General features: G+C 42.8%; 1 protein-coding gene across 3 annotated transcripts in view; it reads left to right on the top strand.

The window, feature by feature from the left end:
* The first annotated feature begins 3 nt into the window (after window positions 1-3).
* The window catches only part of LOC114589054 (cysteine-rich hydrophobic domain-containing protein 2-like), a 37,439-nt gene continuing 18,883 nt past the window's right edge, over window positions 4-18,559 (top strand). For 2 of the 3 annotated variants that reach the window (XM_077922717.1, XM_028715045.2), the window contains exon 1: window positions 4-260. In XM_077922717.1, the coding sequence (XP_077778843.1) occupies window positions 91-260 (170 nt within the window). In that variant the 5' untranslated portion in view covers window positions 4-90. The remainder of the gene's footprint in view (window positions 261-18,559) is intronic. The other variant, XM_028715044.2, reaches the window with a different exon arrangement.

Raw genomic sequence — 18,559 nt, 5'->3', positions numbered from 1 at the left:
CCAACCTGGGCCAACCCCCCCCCCCCCCATTTCCCGCGAGCGGGGCGCACGCGCGTTTCCAGATCGCGAGCCGGAGAGGGAGGGGGGGCGATGAGCGTCCTGCTCCCCAACATGGCTGACTTTGACACTATCTATGAGCTGGAGGAGGAGGAAGACGAAGAGGAGGAGGAGTCCGAGACTGTGGTGAGGAGTCAGGAGCTGCCGCGGCTCCGGAACGCGCCTGAACCCGTGGCTGTGAGGGGCGCCGGGCAAATCACTGTGTAAGGAACCTGGGGAGGGGGTGACGGGGAGAGGGAGAGGGCGGCTGCTGGCTGACGGGACTGGGCAGGGGGCGGGGCGAAAGGGGGCGGGGCGAGGGAAGAAGGGGAGGGCGGCGGTGACGCGGGTGAGGGTTGTTGGGGAGGAGGGGTTTGGGCTCGCCGGCTACAAGCCTGCCTGGCGCCAAGGGTGCCTCTGAGGGAGTGCAGAGCATAGCTGTCAACTTGAAAAGTTGAAAATAAGGGATTTGAAAATAAGGGATCAGCAGCCTCACCTGTCTATGGGATATCTAATAATCCGGGATAGCAGCGGGAAAGGGCACTGGAATAAGGGAATTTCCCGCAAAAAAAGGGAAGGTTGACAGCTATGGTGCAGAGAGCGCAGTTTCCTCATTCAACTCATCAGGGGCTTCGGAACTCCGTGAAGCAGAGGGAGCCCCTGAGTGTGTGCAGAGAGCCGTTCGTGCAGCCCTTTTTCGTTTTCTTCCTTTCGTGCGAAGGAGGAGCACATTCCTGCAGCACATTTCATTTCATTCTCGTTGGAAGTGCTTGCAGCTGGGAGGGTTATGCGGGGGGGGGGGGGCGTACCTCCTGGAATATCTCACTCGGCACTAGGGCCCTGCGATCCACATGAGCAGCTTTGTACTGTGTTTTCATTTGTCGCCCTTTTTTCTGGCAAATCCTCGTGCAGCGCGGGAGGCGGGCTGGGAACGGGAGAAGGGCTTTCAGATCAGAAGGTGTTTGGGGTACAGATTTATACGCGCACGTGTGGATAATGGATATATGACAAGTGCCCAATTTTATTGCTTGGAAGGGGGAAAAGAGGTTTGCTGCGGAATGAAGCAAATCTGGAGATAACACACTGAGGCTTAATTGAATGAGTTGTGGTCAACCTACAATAAATACTGTATAAAGCACAACTCCTCACCCCACAACACAGGCACCTGCCACATCCCCCTAGATGCCTTGGGATTCAGTTATGGCTCTCACTCTTTTGGTTGCATTAAAAAACAAAATACCTGTTAATTTAAAACCTTTTCTAAAAAATTGCTAAGTTGGGCTGGGGAGTGGACCCATAATTATATTACTCCAATAAAACACTATTGAGGCAAGTAAAATTAGATTGATTTGAGGCCTGCAGGACTAGTAAACGGACAGCTCCAAACAATCTGGTTATGCTGTCATAAGAATCCTGGGTGTTTCTGAATGACTGCAAAATAGAATCAACCTCTCTAGGCTGGTTGGTTTGCTAACTTTTCGTCTAGCTTAATTTAGCCAGTTGAGTTCTGTACTGCAGTAAAGGCAAAAGGCACAGCTATATGGGTTTTGCATGTTTTATTCATAACGGCATTTTGATCCCACCTTTCCATTTTAATGTTAGCAGCATGTTTATTAAAAGCAACCAACATTTTAAAAGCAATATACAAATTAAAAATAGGTTGGAGCAGTACATAAAATTTATTGAAATATTGCAAAGTTTAGCAACTGAACAGGACTGATACTTTCAGTAAAGCAACAGTTCAGAAGTTGTTCTCTTTGGATTAGAACAAAAACTCTTGAGTCTCACATAACTGCTGATAGTTTACACAAATAGGGTCATTTGAAAAAAATTACATGTATTGTTTATTTAAAAAATATATTTTATGTTATGAAAACTACACTTCTTTGTTAATATTACTCTTGAATTTTACTCACACTTCTCCAAAAATGGTTCATGATAGTCAGTGTTGTATACTGTGCTACTGAATAGAAAAGAAACATCTTAATACAACAAGGGAACCATCTTTTATTTCTAAAAAATACAGTGGTACCTCGGGTTAAGTACTTAATTCGTTCCGGAAGTCTGTTCTTAACCTGAAACTGTTCTTAACCTGAAGCACCACTTTAGCTAATGGGGCCTCCTGCTGCCGTGCTGCCGGAGCACGATTTCTGTTCTCATCCTGAAGCAAAATTCTTAACCTGAAGCACTATTTCTGGGTTAGCAGTCTGTAACCTGAAGCGCATGTAACCTGAAGTGTATGTAACCTGAGGTACCACTGTACTTTTGATTTTTACCATATCATTTTAAAAAGCATCTTCTAAACCTTTTATTATTCCTTAATAATTGTAGTCTTTTAAACACCATAAGCATTGTTTTATCATTTTATATTTATTGGATTTGCACTCAGACTCTTTGGTCTTTGAAATAAGTGAGCGTACTTTGCAGTATTTGTCAATTTGTTTCTCAGCTGTTTTCTTACAAACATCAGGTTGGATGTTTTGGATTGCACCCACTCTGTATTTCATTTTTTTCTACTCTATTTAATAAACCTTTATCACACATTATTGCTATATCTACTCCTTTTGGGAGTAGTGTTTGCATCTTGTATTTCTTGTTTTCCTACTGTCCTATATGTCATCTCAGTATATTTTCCTTCTTTCTTCGGTATTCCCATCCTGTTTGCTTAAGCCAGTGATGGTCAAACTCAGCCCTCCAGCGCTTTGGGAACTGCAATTCCCATTATATCCCTGACCACTGGTCCTGTTAGGTAGGGATGATGGGAGTTATAGTCCAAAAACAGCTGGAGGGCCGAGTCTGGCCATCACTGGCTTAAGCTGTGCCTTGGTTCATTTTGAGAAATATGAATACATTCAGTTCCCCATTATGCATCTCATTTATTGTTAAATCACTGAATTATTTACAAAAAATGTTTAAATTAATACACTGGCTACATTAAATTTAATGTTTAAATTAATACACTAATTAATTCCTGTGGTTGTTTGGTGAATAGACTGTCTGCAGGTTAAGCCGTGGTTTGTTGAACAAATCATGAATTTTCCCACAGACAATCAAACAAATCATGGCTTGTTTTTCCCAAATTTGATTTATTGTCCAACTGCTCTTGCCTTGTGGCTTGTAGTTCAGTGAGTGTCTGAGGAAACCTTGGTTAAGGAAGAGTGCCAAGTTCACATGTAATCACACATAATGAAGCCATAGCTAATGCAAACCAAGATTCAAAAGCCATTCACAAACTGCATCTTCAAATTGTGGCCTGCTAGTAAACAAACCATTACTGAGGTGGGAAGCTTTGTTCATATATAATGCTTAACTGGGGTTTAATAAATCATAGTTTAATAACATCATCATCACCATCAAACCTTTATTAGCATCACTTACAAACATTCAGAATAAATAGGCCAGTGCGATCTCGTTGCCATTTCAACAGTACAGTCATTTGCCAAAGGAAAGAAGAGGCGAGCAATCTATTTCACCTCTGTGGGTCTCCAGCAAGGGCAGGGTCCTGTAGCGTAATACAGTGATACCTCGGGTTAAGAACTTAATTCGTTCTGGAGGTCTGTTTTTAACCTGAAACTGTTCTTAACCGGAGGTACCACTTTAGCTAATGGGGCCTCCCGCTGCGCCGCCACCACACAATTTTTGTTCTCATCCTGAAGCAAAGTCTTAACCTGAGGCACTATTTCTGGGTTAGCGGAGTCTGTATCCTGAAGCGTCTGTAACCTGAAGCATCTTTAACTCGAGGTACCACTGTAGAGGAACTTAGCTACTGTCTTGGTGAGCTCCTGGTCTCTCGCCTGTAATAAGAAGTGAATGACCTCTGTCTCTGGTTTCCATATTGGGATACATACCGGTAGTTGGTCTAAAAATTGTTGGTGGAGATCATCATACATTTTTAAGGACCATGTGAGCTAGAGGTTCCACCAGGTGGGCATCACATGAGCAGATCCTATCTCCTTCTGCCATACCCATGAACCTACCCCAAAGGAGGTTAGAATTAGAATTGAACCTAGCCAGCGAAAAAGCCCTTCTTTCTTGCGGGTTAAACAAAAATTGTAGATAATTGAGGTTAAATTCCTGGCCCAAGAGAGTCGAAAATAAAGAGGGGAACATGTTTTTTCCACAGCTAAAATTGGTTCCTGGCGATCTATGTCCCACAGCCTAGTTTTTAACATGGCCTTGGCGACTGGAAAAGCCACAGCACCCAAGAGATCCTCTGAAAGCCCAAGTTGCCGTATCTTGGTGCAAAACAATTGTAGCCCTGGGGAAGGGAAGGAGTCTGACAGAACTTTGCTAAGTAAAGTATCTTTGTCTGCTGAAAAACAAATGTTTAGCCAGCATAATAGAAACTCGTCCAGGCAACTATCTCTAGCTTATATTGGCCTCCCTCTAGACAAGGGCTGCGTAAGCTACACAGCGTGGGACAGCGAAAATCTTAAATAGAAAGGCTGCCTGCACTCATTCCATTGACTGGGTAAACCCTGACATATTTTTTTGGAAGCCGCCCAGAGTGGGCGGGGTGTAAATAATAAAATTATTATTATTATTATTATTATTATTATTATTATTATTATTATTATCCAGACTGAAATTCCATAGAGCAGTTGAGCTCTAACTTTGGCATTAAAAACCTTAAGGGCAGAAGTGATGTGTTGGTTACCTCTTGTTGCAAAGAAGCGCATTATGGCCTGCATAGACAGCTTGCAGGTGTTTGCCGCCTCTGCGCAGTGCGAAGACCACCGGAGCATGTGATGGAAAGTGACCCCCAAATAGTTGAATTCAAATACCTGCTGGATGTGTTTCCCACCAAAAACCGAAGTATAGCTCTTACGATAATTCCTGAAAACCATTATTTTGCTTTTATCAAAGTTCATGCTCATTTTCATTCTAGACAGATAGTCGACACAGGCATTTAGCAGACACTTTAAGCCAATTCTTGACTGTGAGAGCAGAATCATATTATCTGCATATAGGAGAATTGGAATTTTTGATGCATTGAGTTTGGGGCTCTGAGCATCCACCAGTTTTAATAATGGGGCAAGGTCATTTAGGAAGAGATTAAAAAGAGAGGGAGCAAGAACACAGCCCTGTTTCACACCTTTATTTATAACAACAGGGTCTGACACCTCGTCCCCTGGGGTTATTCTTCTACGACAGGTATTATTTGAGTAAAGCTTTTTAATCAAGTAAAGTAACCTAGGGTCTAGGCCCAATGACTCCAGTTTGGACCATAACAGCCCTCCATCGACTGAATCAAAAGCAGCCTTAAGATCTAAAAAGGCCACATATAGGCCTTCTTTATGGTCCTGCGTGTACAGTGGTACCTCGGGTTACATACGCTTCAGGTTACATACGCTTCAGGTTACAGCCTTTGCTAACCCAGAAATAGTGCTTCAAGTTAAGAACTTTGCTTCAGGACAAGAACAGAAATCGTGCTCCGGTGGTGCAGCAGCAGCAGGAGGCTCCATTAGCTAAACAACAACAACAACAACAACAACAACAACAACAACAACAACAACAACAATTTATTATTTGTACCCCGCCCATATGGCTGGGTTTCCCCAGCCACTCTGGGCGGCTTCCATAGAAACCAAAAACACTAAAATATCATACATGAAAAACTTCCCTGAACAGGGCTGCCTTAAGATGTCTTCTGAATGTCAGGTAGTTGTTTATCATTTTGACATCTGATGGGAGGGCGTTCCACAGGGCGGGCGCCACTACCGAGAAGGCCCTCTGCCTGGTTCCCTGTAGCTTTGCTTCTCGTAATGAGGGAACTGCCAGAAGGCCCTCGGCACTGGACCTCAGCGTCCGGGCAGAACGATGGGGGTGGAGACGCTCCTTCAGGTATACTGGGCCGAGGCCGTTTAGGGCTTTAAAGGTCAACACCAGCACTTTGAATTGTGCTCGGAAACGTACTGGGAGCCAATGTAGGCCTTTCAAGACCGGAGTTATGTAGTCTCAGCGGCCGCCCCCAGTCACCAGTCTAGCTGCCGCATTCTGGATTAGTTGTAGTTTCCGAGTCACCTTCAAAGGTAGCCCCACGTAGAGCGCGTTGCAGTAGTCCAAGCGGGAGATAACTAGAGCATGCACCACTCTGGCGAGACAGTCCGCGGACAGGTAGGGTCTCAGCCTGTGTGGAGTTGGTAGAGAGCTGCCCTGGATACAGAATTGACCTGCGCCTCCATGGACAGCTGTGAGTCCGAAATGACTCCCAGGCTGCGCACCTGGTCCTTCAGGGGCACAGTTACCCTATTCAGGACCAGGGAGTCCTCCACACCAGCCCGCCCCCTGTCCCCCCAAAACAGTACTTCTGTCTTGTCAGGATTCAGCTTCAATCCATTAGCCGCCATCCATCCTCCAACCGCCTCCAGGCACTCACACAGGACCTTCACCGCCTTCACTGGTTCTGATTTGAAAGAGAGGTAGAGCTGGGTATCATCTGCATATTGATGGACACCCAGTCCAAACCCCCTGATGATCTCTCCCAGGGGCTTCATATAGATGTTAAAAAGCATGGGGGAGAGGACGGAACCCTGAGGCACCCCACAAGTGAGGGCCCAAGGGTCTGAACACTCATCCCCCACCACCACTTTCTGAACACGGCCCAGGAGGAAGGAGCGAAACCACTGTAAAACAGTGCCCCCAGCTCCCAACCCCTCTAGATGGTCCAGAAGGATGTTATGGTCGATTGTATCAAAGGCCGCTGAGAGATCCAGCAGAACTAGGAAACAACTCTCACCTTTGTCCCTAGCTCACCGGAGATCATCAACCAGTGCGACCAAGGCAGTTTCAGTCCCATGATGAGGCCTGAACCCTGATTGGAAGGGATCCAAATGGTCCGCATCCTCCAGGCGTGCCTGGAGTTGTTCAGCAACCACGCGCTCAATCACCTTGCCCAAGAATGGAAGATTTGAGACTGGGCGATAGTTGGCCATACTGGCTGGGTCTAAAGATGGTTTTTTAAGAAGCAGTTTAATGACCGCCTCTTTCAGCGGATCTGGGAATGTTCCCTCACAGAGGGAAGCATTCACCACCCCGCAGAGCCCATCGCCCAGCCCTTCCCGGCTTGCTTTTATTAGCCAGGATGGGCAAGGATCAAGGAGACAGGTGGTTGGTTTCACGTGTCCAAGCAGCCTGTCCACATCCTCGGGGGTAACGGATTGAAATTGATTCCATGCAACTTGACCAGACAGGGCTCTAGCACTCTCCCGCCCCAGCCCTGCTCCCACGGTGGTGTCTAGCTCCTTCCGAATATGAGTGATTTTATCTGCAAAAAACTTTGCAAAATCGTTGCAGTGGTGCTAAAGTGGTGCTTCAGGTTAAGAACAGTTTTAGGTTAAGTATGGACCTCCGGAATGAATTAAGTACTTAACCCGAGGTACCACTGTACTTGGCGACTAAATGGGATAACACTATACAGTTATGTAAAGTGGATTTCCCTGGCATAAACCCTGCCTGCTCTGGGCCTATGATGTTGCTCACATCAAGCCACGTGGTTAATTTGGATAATAGATGTTTTGCATACAATTTCCCAATATTTGACAATAGATTTATTGGTCGATAGTTGGACGGTATGTTTTTGTCCCCCTTTTTAAAGATTGGGATGATTATGGATTTCTGCCATGAATTAGGCATAATTCCAATTCTGTCCACCACAGTGAATAGTTCTGCTAAACCAGTCTGGCTTGGCTTTAATTAGTTCAGGCGGGACGGCATCAGGGCCTGCCTAGTTTCATCTGAGAAATTAAATTTTCAACCTCAGTAATGGAAATGGGGGCCACTCAACCAGGGTCGAAGAAGGGGCGAGATCTTGGCTGTCTGATGGAATACAATCGTCGTAGAAGATCGCCTTAAAATGCTCTACCCATGGCATAGATGGAATCAATGTCAGTCGATGATCTTGGGTCTGTGGGGGGTCTGCAATAACCTTCCAAAATTTCTTATGATCATTGGTAAGGATGGCTGAAAGCAGTGAATCCCAGCAAGCCTGGTTGTATCTTATCTGGCTAAGCTGGATAGACTCCCTAACAAAATATGTGTCAGGCAATTGAGAGCTGCCTGTCTCTCTAGACTCTCTGTAGATTCTCCTAACCTCTACTTTAATGCCTTTGATTTCGTTATCAGTCCACGCGCCAAACCCTGGTTTCTTAGGTGGCCTGTGCGAGTGTGAATGGGGCAATTTGGTTATTAGAGTGTCCATAAGCTCCTCAAAACAAGTGACTCTAGCTATTGGGGAAAGTTCACTACTCCCTACCGAGATCAAGTGAATCACATGATCAGAATGCACCAAGGTTTGGAAAGATGATAGTGTATGCTTGTTAATTCGAATCCTTATGTACTGAGGACACTGTACCTGGGGGTGGGGTGGGGTGGATTGATTATATATTCTGGCACTCTCGATGGAAAGACAAATTTACATTGAAGAGGGAGATAGTCACTAAGCATAGGATCACCTATGTGGAACTCAACCACTTGGGGCAGCAATTTAGTGGGGACCAGAATATAGTCTACCACACTATTTCCTTGTGAGGAGAGGAAGGTAAAGTTCCCAGAGCCTTCCTAGTCTGGCAGCCCATTAAGCCACACCAAAACCCTGGTGGTAGTCAGCTTGGTGAGCTGTAATCCCACCAGGTTGATTTCTAAGTCCTGTGATTCTTGTTCCCATAAGCAGAAGTCAGGAAGAGCAGTAGAGTCCAAGATCTCCCAAGCTTTTGTATATACAAAATGCCCTTGGCATAGGCGGGCATTAAAATCGCCTGTCAAGACAATGGGAAAATCGGGGCAAATAGTGTCCAGATTCTTGAGCACGTGTGCAAGGAGATCACATTGATGGTTCTTGGCTATGACAGTAGAGGTGGGAGGAATATACACATTAGCCAGTAACATGTCCTGGCTCTCCAGCTCTATCTTTGTTGCTAAAATTTTGCAATTTGCATTAGTCAAGAGAATGTGTACACATTTTATATGGGGAGCCACCAGGGTTAGCAAGCCACCCGAGGGCCTGCCTTTCTTGTGGAGTTTGACTGCCAGAACCGCATAGGCGTTATAGTCGGCAAAGTCAATGTGCTGTGTCGACCAAGTTTCTTGTAAACAAACTATATTGTGCTCTCTTATTAACTTAACAAAGTCAGGATAGCATAACTTTGAGGACCATCCTGCCACATTCCATGATAGCAACTTCAGGGAAGAGTGTTGCACCGGGTTTCCCGCCTTGGCACAAAGTCAGTCTAAGTAGATGTCATTAGATTGGCTATCACTAGGGGCCCCGGGCGGAACCTGTAGCATTTCCTCTAGTGCCTCAGGGGCGCCAGTTAGACCATGGTCCCTGGTGTCAACGCTTCTTGAACTGTCTGCTGTCGACTCCTTGTTCGAAGTCAAGTAGCCAATTTGGGAGGGGGGGCGAGATCGCTAGGACTGAGAGCATCGACGGGAATATGCATCCCAGAAATCGTTCCCGGGGGTTCTTCTTCTGTTGAGGTGTCCTCCAGTGCCAGCATAACCAAGTCAGCATTTGCGAGGCAAGATGAAGGTTGATGTACTAAGATATTAACTTCTTGCAGATGGGCTTTGAGGCAGTCCTGGAACACAGGTGGGAGAATAGGTTGCTTAGTAGCTTGTGATACATCCGGGTTAGGCATTATGTTACCTATCGGGGAAGTTTCTGGTTGGTCCTCAGCTAGGCAGAATCGCAACTCAGCACTCGGGATGACTGGCTTCCCAGTGTGCATCTCCTGATCGAGTTCAGATAATTCCCCAGACATCTGTGTAGTTTCTCACCTTGCTCGCTCATCTTCCTTAAGTGGGGGCAAAGTCTGTTCTATTGGCAGAAGTGTGGATGAAATATCTATAGTGTCATACATGCTAATTCAGCGTATAGTTGGGTCCAGTCCCTTGGTCTGCAAATGCCTGCCTTTCTTGGTTGGGTGAGTCCCTTACCAGGGATTCCTCCTCTAGAAAGGCCAGTATCTCCTCTTTTCCAGACGTTTCATTATTCATATTCCTGCTGCCCACATGAGCAGGTTCATGGGGGTTTACCCTAGGCTTGTTGAGGTCACACATCGAATCTTGAATACTGTTTGTTATTTCTTCAATTTCCTCTAAAAAGGTAAAGGTACCCCTGCCCGTACGGGCCAGTCTTGACAGACTAGGGTTGTGCGCCCATCTCACTCAAGAGGCCGGGGGCCAGTGCTGTCCGGAGACACTTCCGGGTCACATGGCCAGCGTGACATCGCTGCTCTGGCGAGCCAGAGCTGCACACGGAAACGCTGTTTACCTTCCCGCTAGTAAGCGGTCCCTATTTATCTACTTGCACCCGGGAGTGTGACCGAACAACGGGAGCGCACCCCGCCACGGGGATTCGAACCGCCGACCTTTCGATCGGCAAGCCCTAGGCGCTGAGGCTTTTACCCACAGCGCCACCCACTCCCTTCAATTTCCTCTAGTATAGAGTTAATTAGGGTTATGTTTATCGTTGCTCTTTCCTCAACATTCCTAAGGAGCGGAGATTTCTTTAGAGTCACTCTTTGAGGCCCTCCTGTATTAGCTGCAGCTGTGTTAGTATCAGTCAGAGGAACTGGAAGATTTCCACGTTGGCTTAACCTTGAAGGTGGTGCAAAGCTTGGGTCGGGGGATAGTTTAATAAGCCACGGTTTAGCATTATGTGGGAACCAGGCCAATATTCATTCAGACTAAGCAGAGTACTTGCTTTTCTTGCGTTCTGCTCAGCATACCTCCTTCCCTAGCCACCAATACATTCATAGTTACATTCTTATTTCAGTTACATTCTTAATATAACATCCTTATATTAGTTGCAGCCCTTTTCCTTTCTGACCTATGTTTATGTAGGATGCTCATTTCAGTCTGTCAATCTCTAAGCCTTTTCAAGGAGTAAAACCTCATATATTATATAATGCATCATATGCAGGACCTGCTTTTCCTGTAGGGTTTTTTCCTCCCTGAGGTACTGTTTGCTGTTTGCAATCCATTACGTATTACTGTTCCCATTTTTACATAATACTATGCTATTTCATTCATCCAAAAGCCTGAGGTGGCACAAAATTGAGAAAATCACTTGTTGGTGCCAAGTATTGGTCTCCCACTGGGCACAATTATGTGAAAGATTACAAACTGCCTCCATTTTGTCCGGCTTTCAGAGGGCAAATCTATTTTATCCATCATTGGGTGGGGCATAGGGCCAGCCCTGGCATTGACCTCCGAAAGCCGGGAAATCTCTCTACGCATGGGAATAAATAAATGGAGATGGGGTTTACTTCACTCTCCATTTGTTTATTTACTTCCCTTTGCAGCTCTTGATACTCTAAGCCATTTCTACCCTGCCTCCCAAAAGCTGCACGTGTTGCTGCCTAACCCTGCCATTGAACAGCTGAGAGCAACCTGGCAGCTTGGAAGCCCATGGAAAAATAGACTGGGGTCATTTACTTCTGAGTTAAAAGAAATAAAAATAAACCTTGCCATGTTGTTCAAGCCTATTTTCTACATTCTCTCCTTCTGTGTGTGTGCATCTCTCTCCTGTCTGTTAGGGGACGTTTTTTCACCTCTCCTTTGATATCCATGCTGTACATCTATAGCTTTAATTTTAGAGAAAGTGTGCTAATTTAAATATTATCCATACAGTAAAATAAAAGTTGTAACAATATATTAAAGGTAAGTAAATATTTTAAAGTTTCAGATGCCAAAGTAGTAACAGTTGCTTGGACATTAGCCCATTCTCTGCCTCATAATTCTATCCTTATTTCAAACAATGTATTATACTGGTATATAATGATGTTTATCTGGTGACATGTCACATCTCCCACCCCTACTTGCAGCCCTTTCCCATTCTGACCTTTGTTTATGTAGGATGCTCATTTCAGTTTGTTAATCTCCAGGCCTTTTCAAGTAGCAGAAGCTTATAAATCATAGAACTGTAGAATTGTGGAGTTGGAAGGGACCCCAAAGGTCATCTAGTCCAACCTGCTGCAGTGCAGGAAGCTCAGCTAAACATCCATGACAGATGGTCATCATATAATACATTGCATGTAGGGCCTGCTTTTCTCATAGGGATTTTTCCTCTTGAGGTATTTACTCTGTTTCCAGTCCATTATTGCTGTTTTCATTTTTACACAGTGCTAAGCTTTTTCTTTCCACTAAAAGTGCTAGCTGTGCAATATTAAGAAGATCCACTTGGTGGCACAATATATTAGCTTCGTATAATGCATTATTTTGTGAAAGATTACAAAAGTGCAGGCAGCGCACAGGCTCTGTGCTTGCCCATCTTTGGGAAGGAGGGAATTTCTCCATGACTGTGCCAGAGTTCTAGATCTTCCTTCTCGGATCCTCACTCAGCCTGGGCAGGTGGGACTTGCTTGGAAGTCAAAACTTGTCCCATATAAAAATAGGCTGGGGTTATTTACTTCTAAAGTTAAAGATAAAAATAAACCTTGCCCTGTTGCTTTAGCCCCCTTCCTCCCTTCTTCTCTGCTGTGTATGTGTGCACACTTGTATGTATTCAGACACTGTGTTACATCAGATGTTTAGCTGATGAGATATCACGAAGTTGAAAACCAGACAGTGTCCAGACCTAGTTGCAGTCCTTTTCCTTTCTGGGTTTACCATATGCAGGATGCTCATTTCAGTCTGTCTATCTCCAAACCTTTGCAAGGAGCAGAACCTCATATGTGATATCATACACTACATGCAGGACATGCTTTTCTTGTGTGGTTTTTTCCCTCCTGTGGCACCGCCCTCCTAAAGCCAGCAGAAACCTTATGTGATGCTAGTTTATGCAGGTGTCTCTATGCGTGGGAATAAATAAATGGAGAGTGGGTGTCCTTCACTCTCCGTTTAGTGTTTGCTTCCCTCTGCAGCTCCTGACCTTTTGTGCTATGCCTTCTGAAAGCCGCATATGTTGCAGTCAAACACTGCATTTTGAATGGTTGCTGCCCTCAACCAGCCTGAATTACAAGCTGCCACTTATCACACGGAAAAATAGACAGGTTATTTACTACTAAGTTAAAAATAATAATAAACCTTGTTCTGTTCTTGAAGCCTAGTTTGTAGCATAACCCCTTCTCTGTGTGTGTGTGCTCCTGTGTGTGTGTCTCTCTTGAGAAGATCTATTTTATCTGACTTTGGGAGGGTGGCTGGTACTGCCCTCCCAAAGTCCAGAAACCTTATGCCTTTGCACAGATGTCTCTGTGCATGGGGAATAAATAAATGGATAAACGGTTTCCTTTCTTCTCCATTTATCTATTTATTTCTCTCTGTAGTTCCAGAGACTCATAAGCCCTTTCTGTCTCACATGGCAAGAGATGCGAATGCTGCTGTCCAGTGCTGCTTTGAATAAATGCTGCCTTCAGTTGCTTAAGCCTTGTTTCTCCCTTCTCCCCTTCTGTATCTGTGGGCATGCTTGTGTGTCTTTGTCTCCCTCATGTCTATCAGGGAACATTCTCTCACATTTCCTTTGATATCTATGCTACCAATTACATCTACAGCTTTAATTTTAGAGAAAGTGTGCTAATTTAAAAATTATCTGTATCAGAAAATAACAGTTATAACAATGTCAAAGGTAAGTAAATATTTATGCTTCAGACCTCTAAATAGTAGCAGTAGCCGGGACATGAGTCCATTTGCCTCTACATAGTTTAATCCTAATTTCAGACACCGTGCTGTATCAGTATATCATGATGCTCACTGGTATACCACAGTGTTTAAAACCAGACTTGATGTTGGATACTCATTTAAATCTATCAGTCTCTGTGCCTTTTCTTTTTTATATATATAAGATATTTATTAGAGTTTTTCAAAAAACATAGGTTTACAGAATAAAGGCAATTAAAACAAAAATTAACAAGCTAAAAAGAAAACATAGAAAAAGAAGAAAGAAGATAACAACCACCAAAAAAAGTACAGAAATTTCCAAAAAATACATAGAAGAAAAAGAAAAAAAGAGAATACAAAATACAAAAAACAAATAGCTAAGAAAAAATTTAAAAATAAATCCATTTTTCATTATCTTTAAGCTCATTTACTTATTTCCTTGACCTCCTCACACCTCCCCTTTTTGTATTCCCATTTACAAAATCATTTCAGCAAATCCTTACCCTCTTTCATTTATCTTTACTCTATATCTTAACCTATTATAACTATATATTTTCATCCATTATCAATCCATATTTGCATATTCTTATTAACCTTATTACCAATACCACTTATATTCAATCCAACATCATTTTAACATTCATTAATTTTACAGTATTTCTGCAAATAGTCTCTAAATTTCTTCCAATCTTCTTCCACCAACTCTTCTCCCTGGTCTCGGATTCTGCCAGTCATTTCCGCCAATTCCATATAGTCCATCATCTTCATCTGCCACTCTTCCAGGGTGGGTAAATCTTGTGTCTTCCAATGCTTTGCAATAAGTATTCTTGCTGCTGTTGTTGCATACATAAAAAAAGTTCTATCCTTCTTTGGCACCAATTGGCTGACTATGCCCAGGATAAAGGCCTCTGGTTTCTTCAGGAAGGTATATTTAAATACCTTTTTCATTTCATTATAGATCATCTCCCAGAAAGCCTTAATCTTTGGGCACGTCCACCAAAGGTGAAAGAATGTACCTTCATTTTCTTTACATTTCCAACATTTATTATTGGGCAGATGATATATTTCTGCAAGCTTGACTGGTGTCTTGTACCACCTGTATATCATTTTCATAATATTCTCTCTTAAGGCATTACATGCCGTAAATTTCATACCTGTGGTCCACAACTGTTCCCAGTCAGCAAACATAATGTTATGTCCAACATCTTGTGCCCATTTAATCATAGCAGATTTAACCGTTTCATCCTGAGTGTTCCATTTTAACAGCAAGTTATACATTCTTGAAAGTATCTTTATTTTGGGATCTAGCAGTTCTGTTTCCAATTTTGATTTTTCCACCTGAAAGCCAATTTTTTTGTCCAAATTATAAACCTCTTATTTGATAATAATGAAGCCAGTCTCACACTTTGTCTTTTAATTTCTCAAAACTCTGCAATTTCAATTTGTCTCCTTGCTCCAAGATTTCCCAATATTTCGGCCACTTGGCCTCCATATTGAGCTTTTTCTGAGCCTTTGCCTCCATCAGTGACAACCACCTTGGGGTTTTATTTTCAAGTAAGTCTTTATATCTTATCCAGACATTAAACAATGCTTTCCTTACCATATGGATTTTAAATGCTTTATGTGCTTTAACCTTGTCGTACCACAAATATGCATGCCACCCAAAAACATTATTAAAGCCTTCCAGATCCAAAATGTTTGTGTTCTCAAGAAGCAGCCATTCTTTCAACCAGCAGAATGCTGCTGATTCATAATAAAGTTTAAGGTCTGGCAGGGCAAATCCACCTCTTTCCTTTGCATCAGTTAGTATTTTAAATTTTATTCTGGGCTTCTTGCCCTGCCAGACAAATCTAGAAATGTCTCTCTGCCACTTCTTGAAACAGTCCATTTTGTCCAAAATTTGTAGTGATTGAAACAAAAACAACATTCTTGGCAATACATTCATCTTTATAGCAGCAATTCGACCCAACAAGGAAAGCTTCAAATTTGAGCATATTTCTAAGTCCTTTTTCACTTCTGACCAACATTTTTCATAGTTGTCTTTAAATAAATTCCCATTTTTAGCTGTCATGTTAATCCCCAGGTATTTCACTTTCTTAACCACTGTTAAACCTGTCTCATTCTGAAACCTCTCTTTCTCAATCGGTGTTCAATTTTTCTCAAGGACTTTACTTTTTAACTTATTCAACTTAAATCCTGCCACATGACCAAATTCTTGAATCAGTTCTAATACTCTTTTAGTACTAGATTCTGGCTCCTGTAAAGTCAATACTAGGTCATCTGCAAAAGCTTTCAATTTATATTGTTTAGCTCCGACCTTTATACCTTTGATCAGATGGTCCCTTCTAATCATATTTAACAAAACCTCCAGGACCAAAATAAAGAGCAATGGGGAAATTGGGCAGCCTTGTCGTGTCCCTTTCTCTATCTTGAATTCCTCTGTCACCACATTATTAACTATTAATTTAGCCTTTTGTTCTGAATAAATTGCGCTTATACCATTTTCAAACCCTTGACCAACCCCTTTCTTCATAAAGCTCCAAGAAATATTATCAAAGGCTTTCTCCGCATTCACAAAAATTAAAACTGCTTTAGTGTTGATGTCCACTTGCAACTTCTCCAAAATGTTAATTATATTCCTCGTGTTATCAGACAAGTGTCTGCCTGGGAGAAAGCCAGCTTGGTCCTTGTGTATCTCTTCCACTAATACTTTTTTTAATCTTTTGGCCAAAATGTCAGCAGATATTTTGTAATCCACATTAAGCAGGGATATGGGTCGGTAATTCTTGAGTTGTGTCTTTTCAGACTCAGTTTTCGGTATAAGTGTAATATATGCTTCTTTCCACGACTCTGGCGCTTTCCCCCCCTCCAAAATTTCATTACAAACCTCCTTTAGTGGTTGAATTATCCAGTCCTTCAAAGTTCTATAATATTTTGAGGTTAAACCATCCGGCCCTGGAGATTTGCCCAACTGCATATTCTGAATGGCACCTTCTACCTCCTGTTCTGTAATTTTGTAGTTCAGCATTATCTTATTTTCTTGAGAGATTTTTTGTAATCCATTTGTTTTCAAAAATTGGTCTATGTCAAATTCTTTCTGAGGCCCCTGTGTATATAACTGTTTAAAGTACCTCTGGAAGCATTTTCTAATTTCCACTGGATTCTGAATGTTCTTTCCTTCCACTTCCAAATTAGTGTTAAGCTTTTGTCTTTTTTTCATCTGCCAAGCTAACAGTTTCCCACATTTATTAGCCGATTCAAAAGTCCTTTGTCTCATTTGTTTAATTTTCCATTCAATTTCCTGGTTCATCATCTTCATATATTGCACTTGATATAACTTTATTTCTCTCAGAATCTCTTGTGAATTTGGTTTCACTCTCAGTTTCTTCTCGCCCTCTTTTATTTTTTCCAATTTTTTTTCTTTTTTCTCATTTTGAGCTCTCTTCTTTATTGAATTCTGTTGAATCAGGAACCCCCTCATAACTGCTTTACTTGCGTCCCAGATTACTCTTTTTTCAACGATAGTGTTCAAATTTATCTCAAAATAGTCTCTCAAGGTTTTTTGAGCCTTCTTAATAACCTCTTGATCTCTAAACAAGGTGTCATTCATCCTCCATCTGACAGTCTCTGTGCCTTTTCAAGGAGCAGAACCTCATCTTTCATATGATACATTGCATATAGAACCTGCTTTTCTTGTAGGGATTTGTCTTCCCTCAAGTGCTTAATGCTCTTCGCATGCCATTATTGCTGTTCTCATTTTTACACCGCGCTATGCTTTTTCATTCATCCAAAAGTCCTAAGTGGTGCAATATTATGAAGATCCACTTGGGGTGCCAAATAGCAGACTCACAAGCCACCATTTTATAAAAGATAACAGTGCCTCCATTTTGTCTGGCTTTTGGAGGGTGGCGCAAGGGCTCTGGGCCACCAGAGCCCTGGCACTGCCTTCCCAATGACGGAAGCATAGTAAGTGCTTGCCCATTTTTTGGAAGAAGGAAAGGGCTCTAGGACCATCCCAGAGCTAGAGGGAGATGGCACACCCTTGAAAAGATCTTAAGCAATCACAGCTTTGTACAGGTGCCTGTGCCATTTCTGCCTTGCCTCCTAAAGCAGCTCATGTTGCTGTGCAGCACTGCCTTTTGAATTACTACTATCTTCAGCCAGGGCTCGCTTCTGGTTACTTACATCTGAGTTAAAAAAACTATAAAAAAATTTGCCCTCTTGTTTAAGCCTCCTTCCTCCCTTCTCCCCTTCTCTCTCTGTTTGTGCTTCCGTGTGTGTCTCCTTTGTGTCTGTAAGGGAACCCTCTCTCACCTTTCCTTTCATACCTGTGCTGCTAATTACTTCTACAGATTTAATATTTAAAAAGTGTGCTGATTTAAAATTTATCTGTACAATAAAATAACAGTGGTAACAATGTTAAAGCTAAGTAAATATAAGAACTTTGAGGAGCAGCAGTTGCCAGGACATTGCCCCATTCATCTCTATATAGTTTCATCCTTATTTCAGACATCGTGTTATATTGGTATATCGCAATGTTTAGCTGGTGACATACCACAATGTTGAAAACCAGACATCGCCTAGACCTACTTAGTCTCTCAATCTCCATGCGTTTTGAAGGAGCAGAACCTCATTTATGATACATTGAATACAGGACCTGCTTTTCTTGTAGAGTTTTTTTCTCCCCTGAGGTGCTTAACACTTTTTTTAACCCCATTATTGCTGTTCTCATTTTTAAACAGCACAGTGTTATTTCATTCATCCAAAAGTCCTAGTTGGTGCAATATTTTGAAGATCCACTTGGTGGTACCACATATTAGCTTCACACAGGGTGCCATTTTGTGAAAGATTACAAAGTGCCTCCATTTTGTCTGGCTTTTGGACAGCGGGATGGAGGCTCTGGGATGCGGACATAGTCCTTGCA

This window comes from Podarcis muralis, chromosome Z (assembly GCF_964188315.1).
Source record: "Podarcis muralis chromosome Z, rPodMur119.hap1.1, whole genome shotgun sequence".
NCBI classification, from domain to species: Eukaryota; Metazoa; Chordata; class Lepidosauria; order Squamata; family Lacertidae; genus Podarcis; species Podarcis muralis.
The sequence above is the reverse complement of the archived record's forward strand: the minus strand, read 5'-3'. Positions and strand labels throughout refer to the sequence as shown.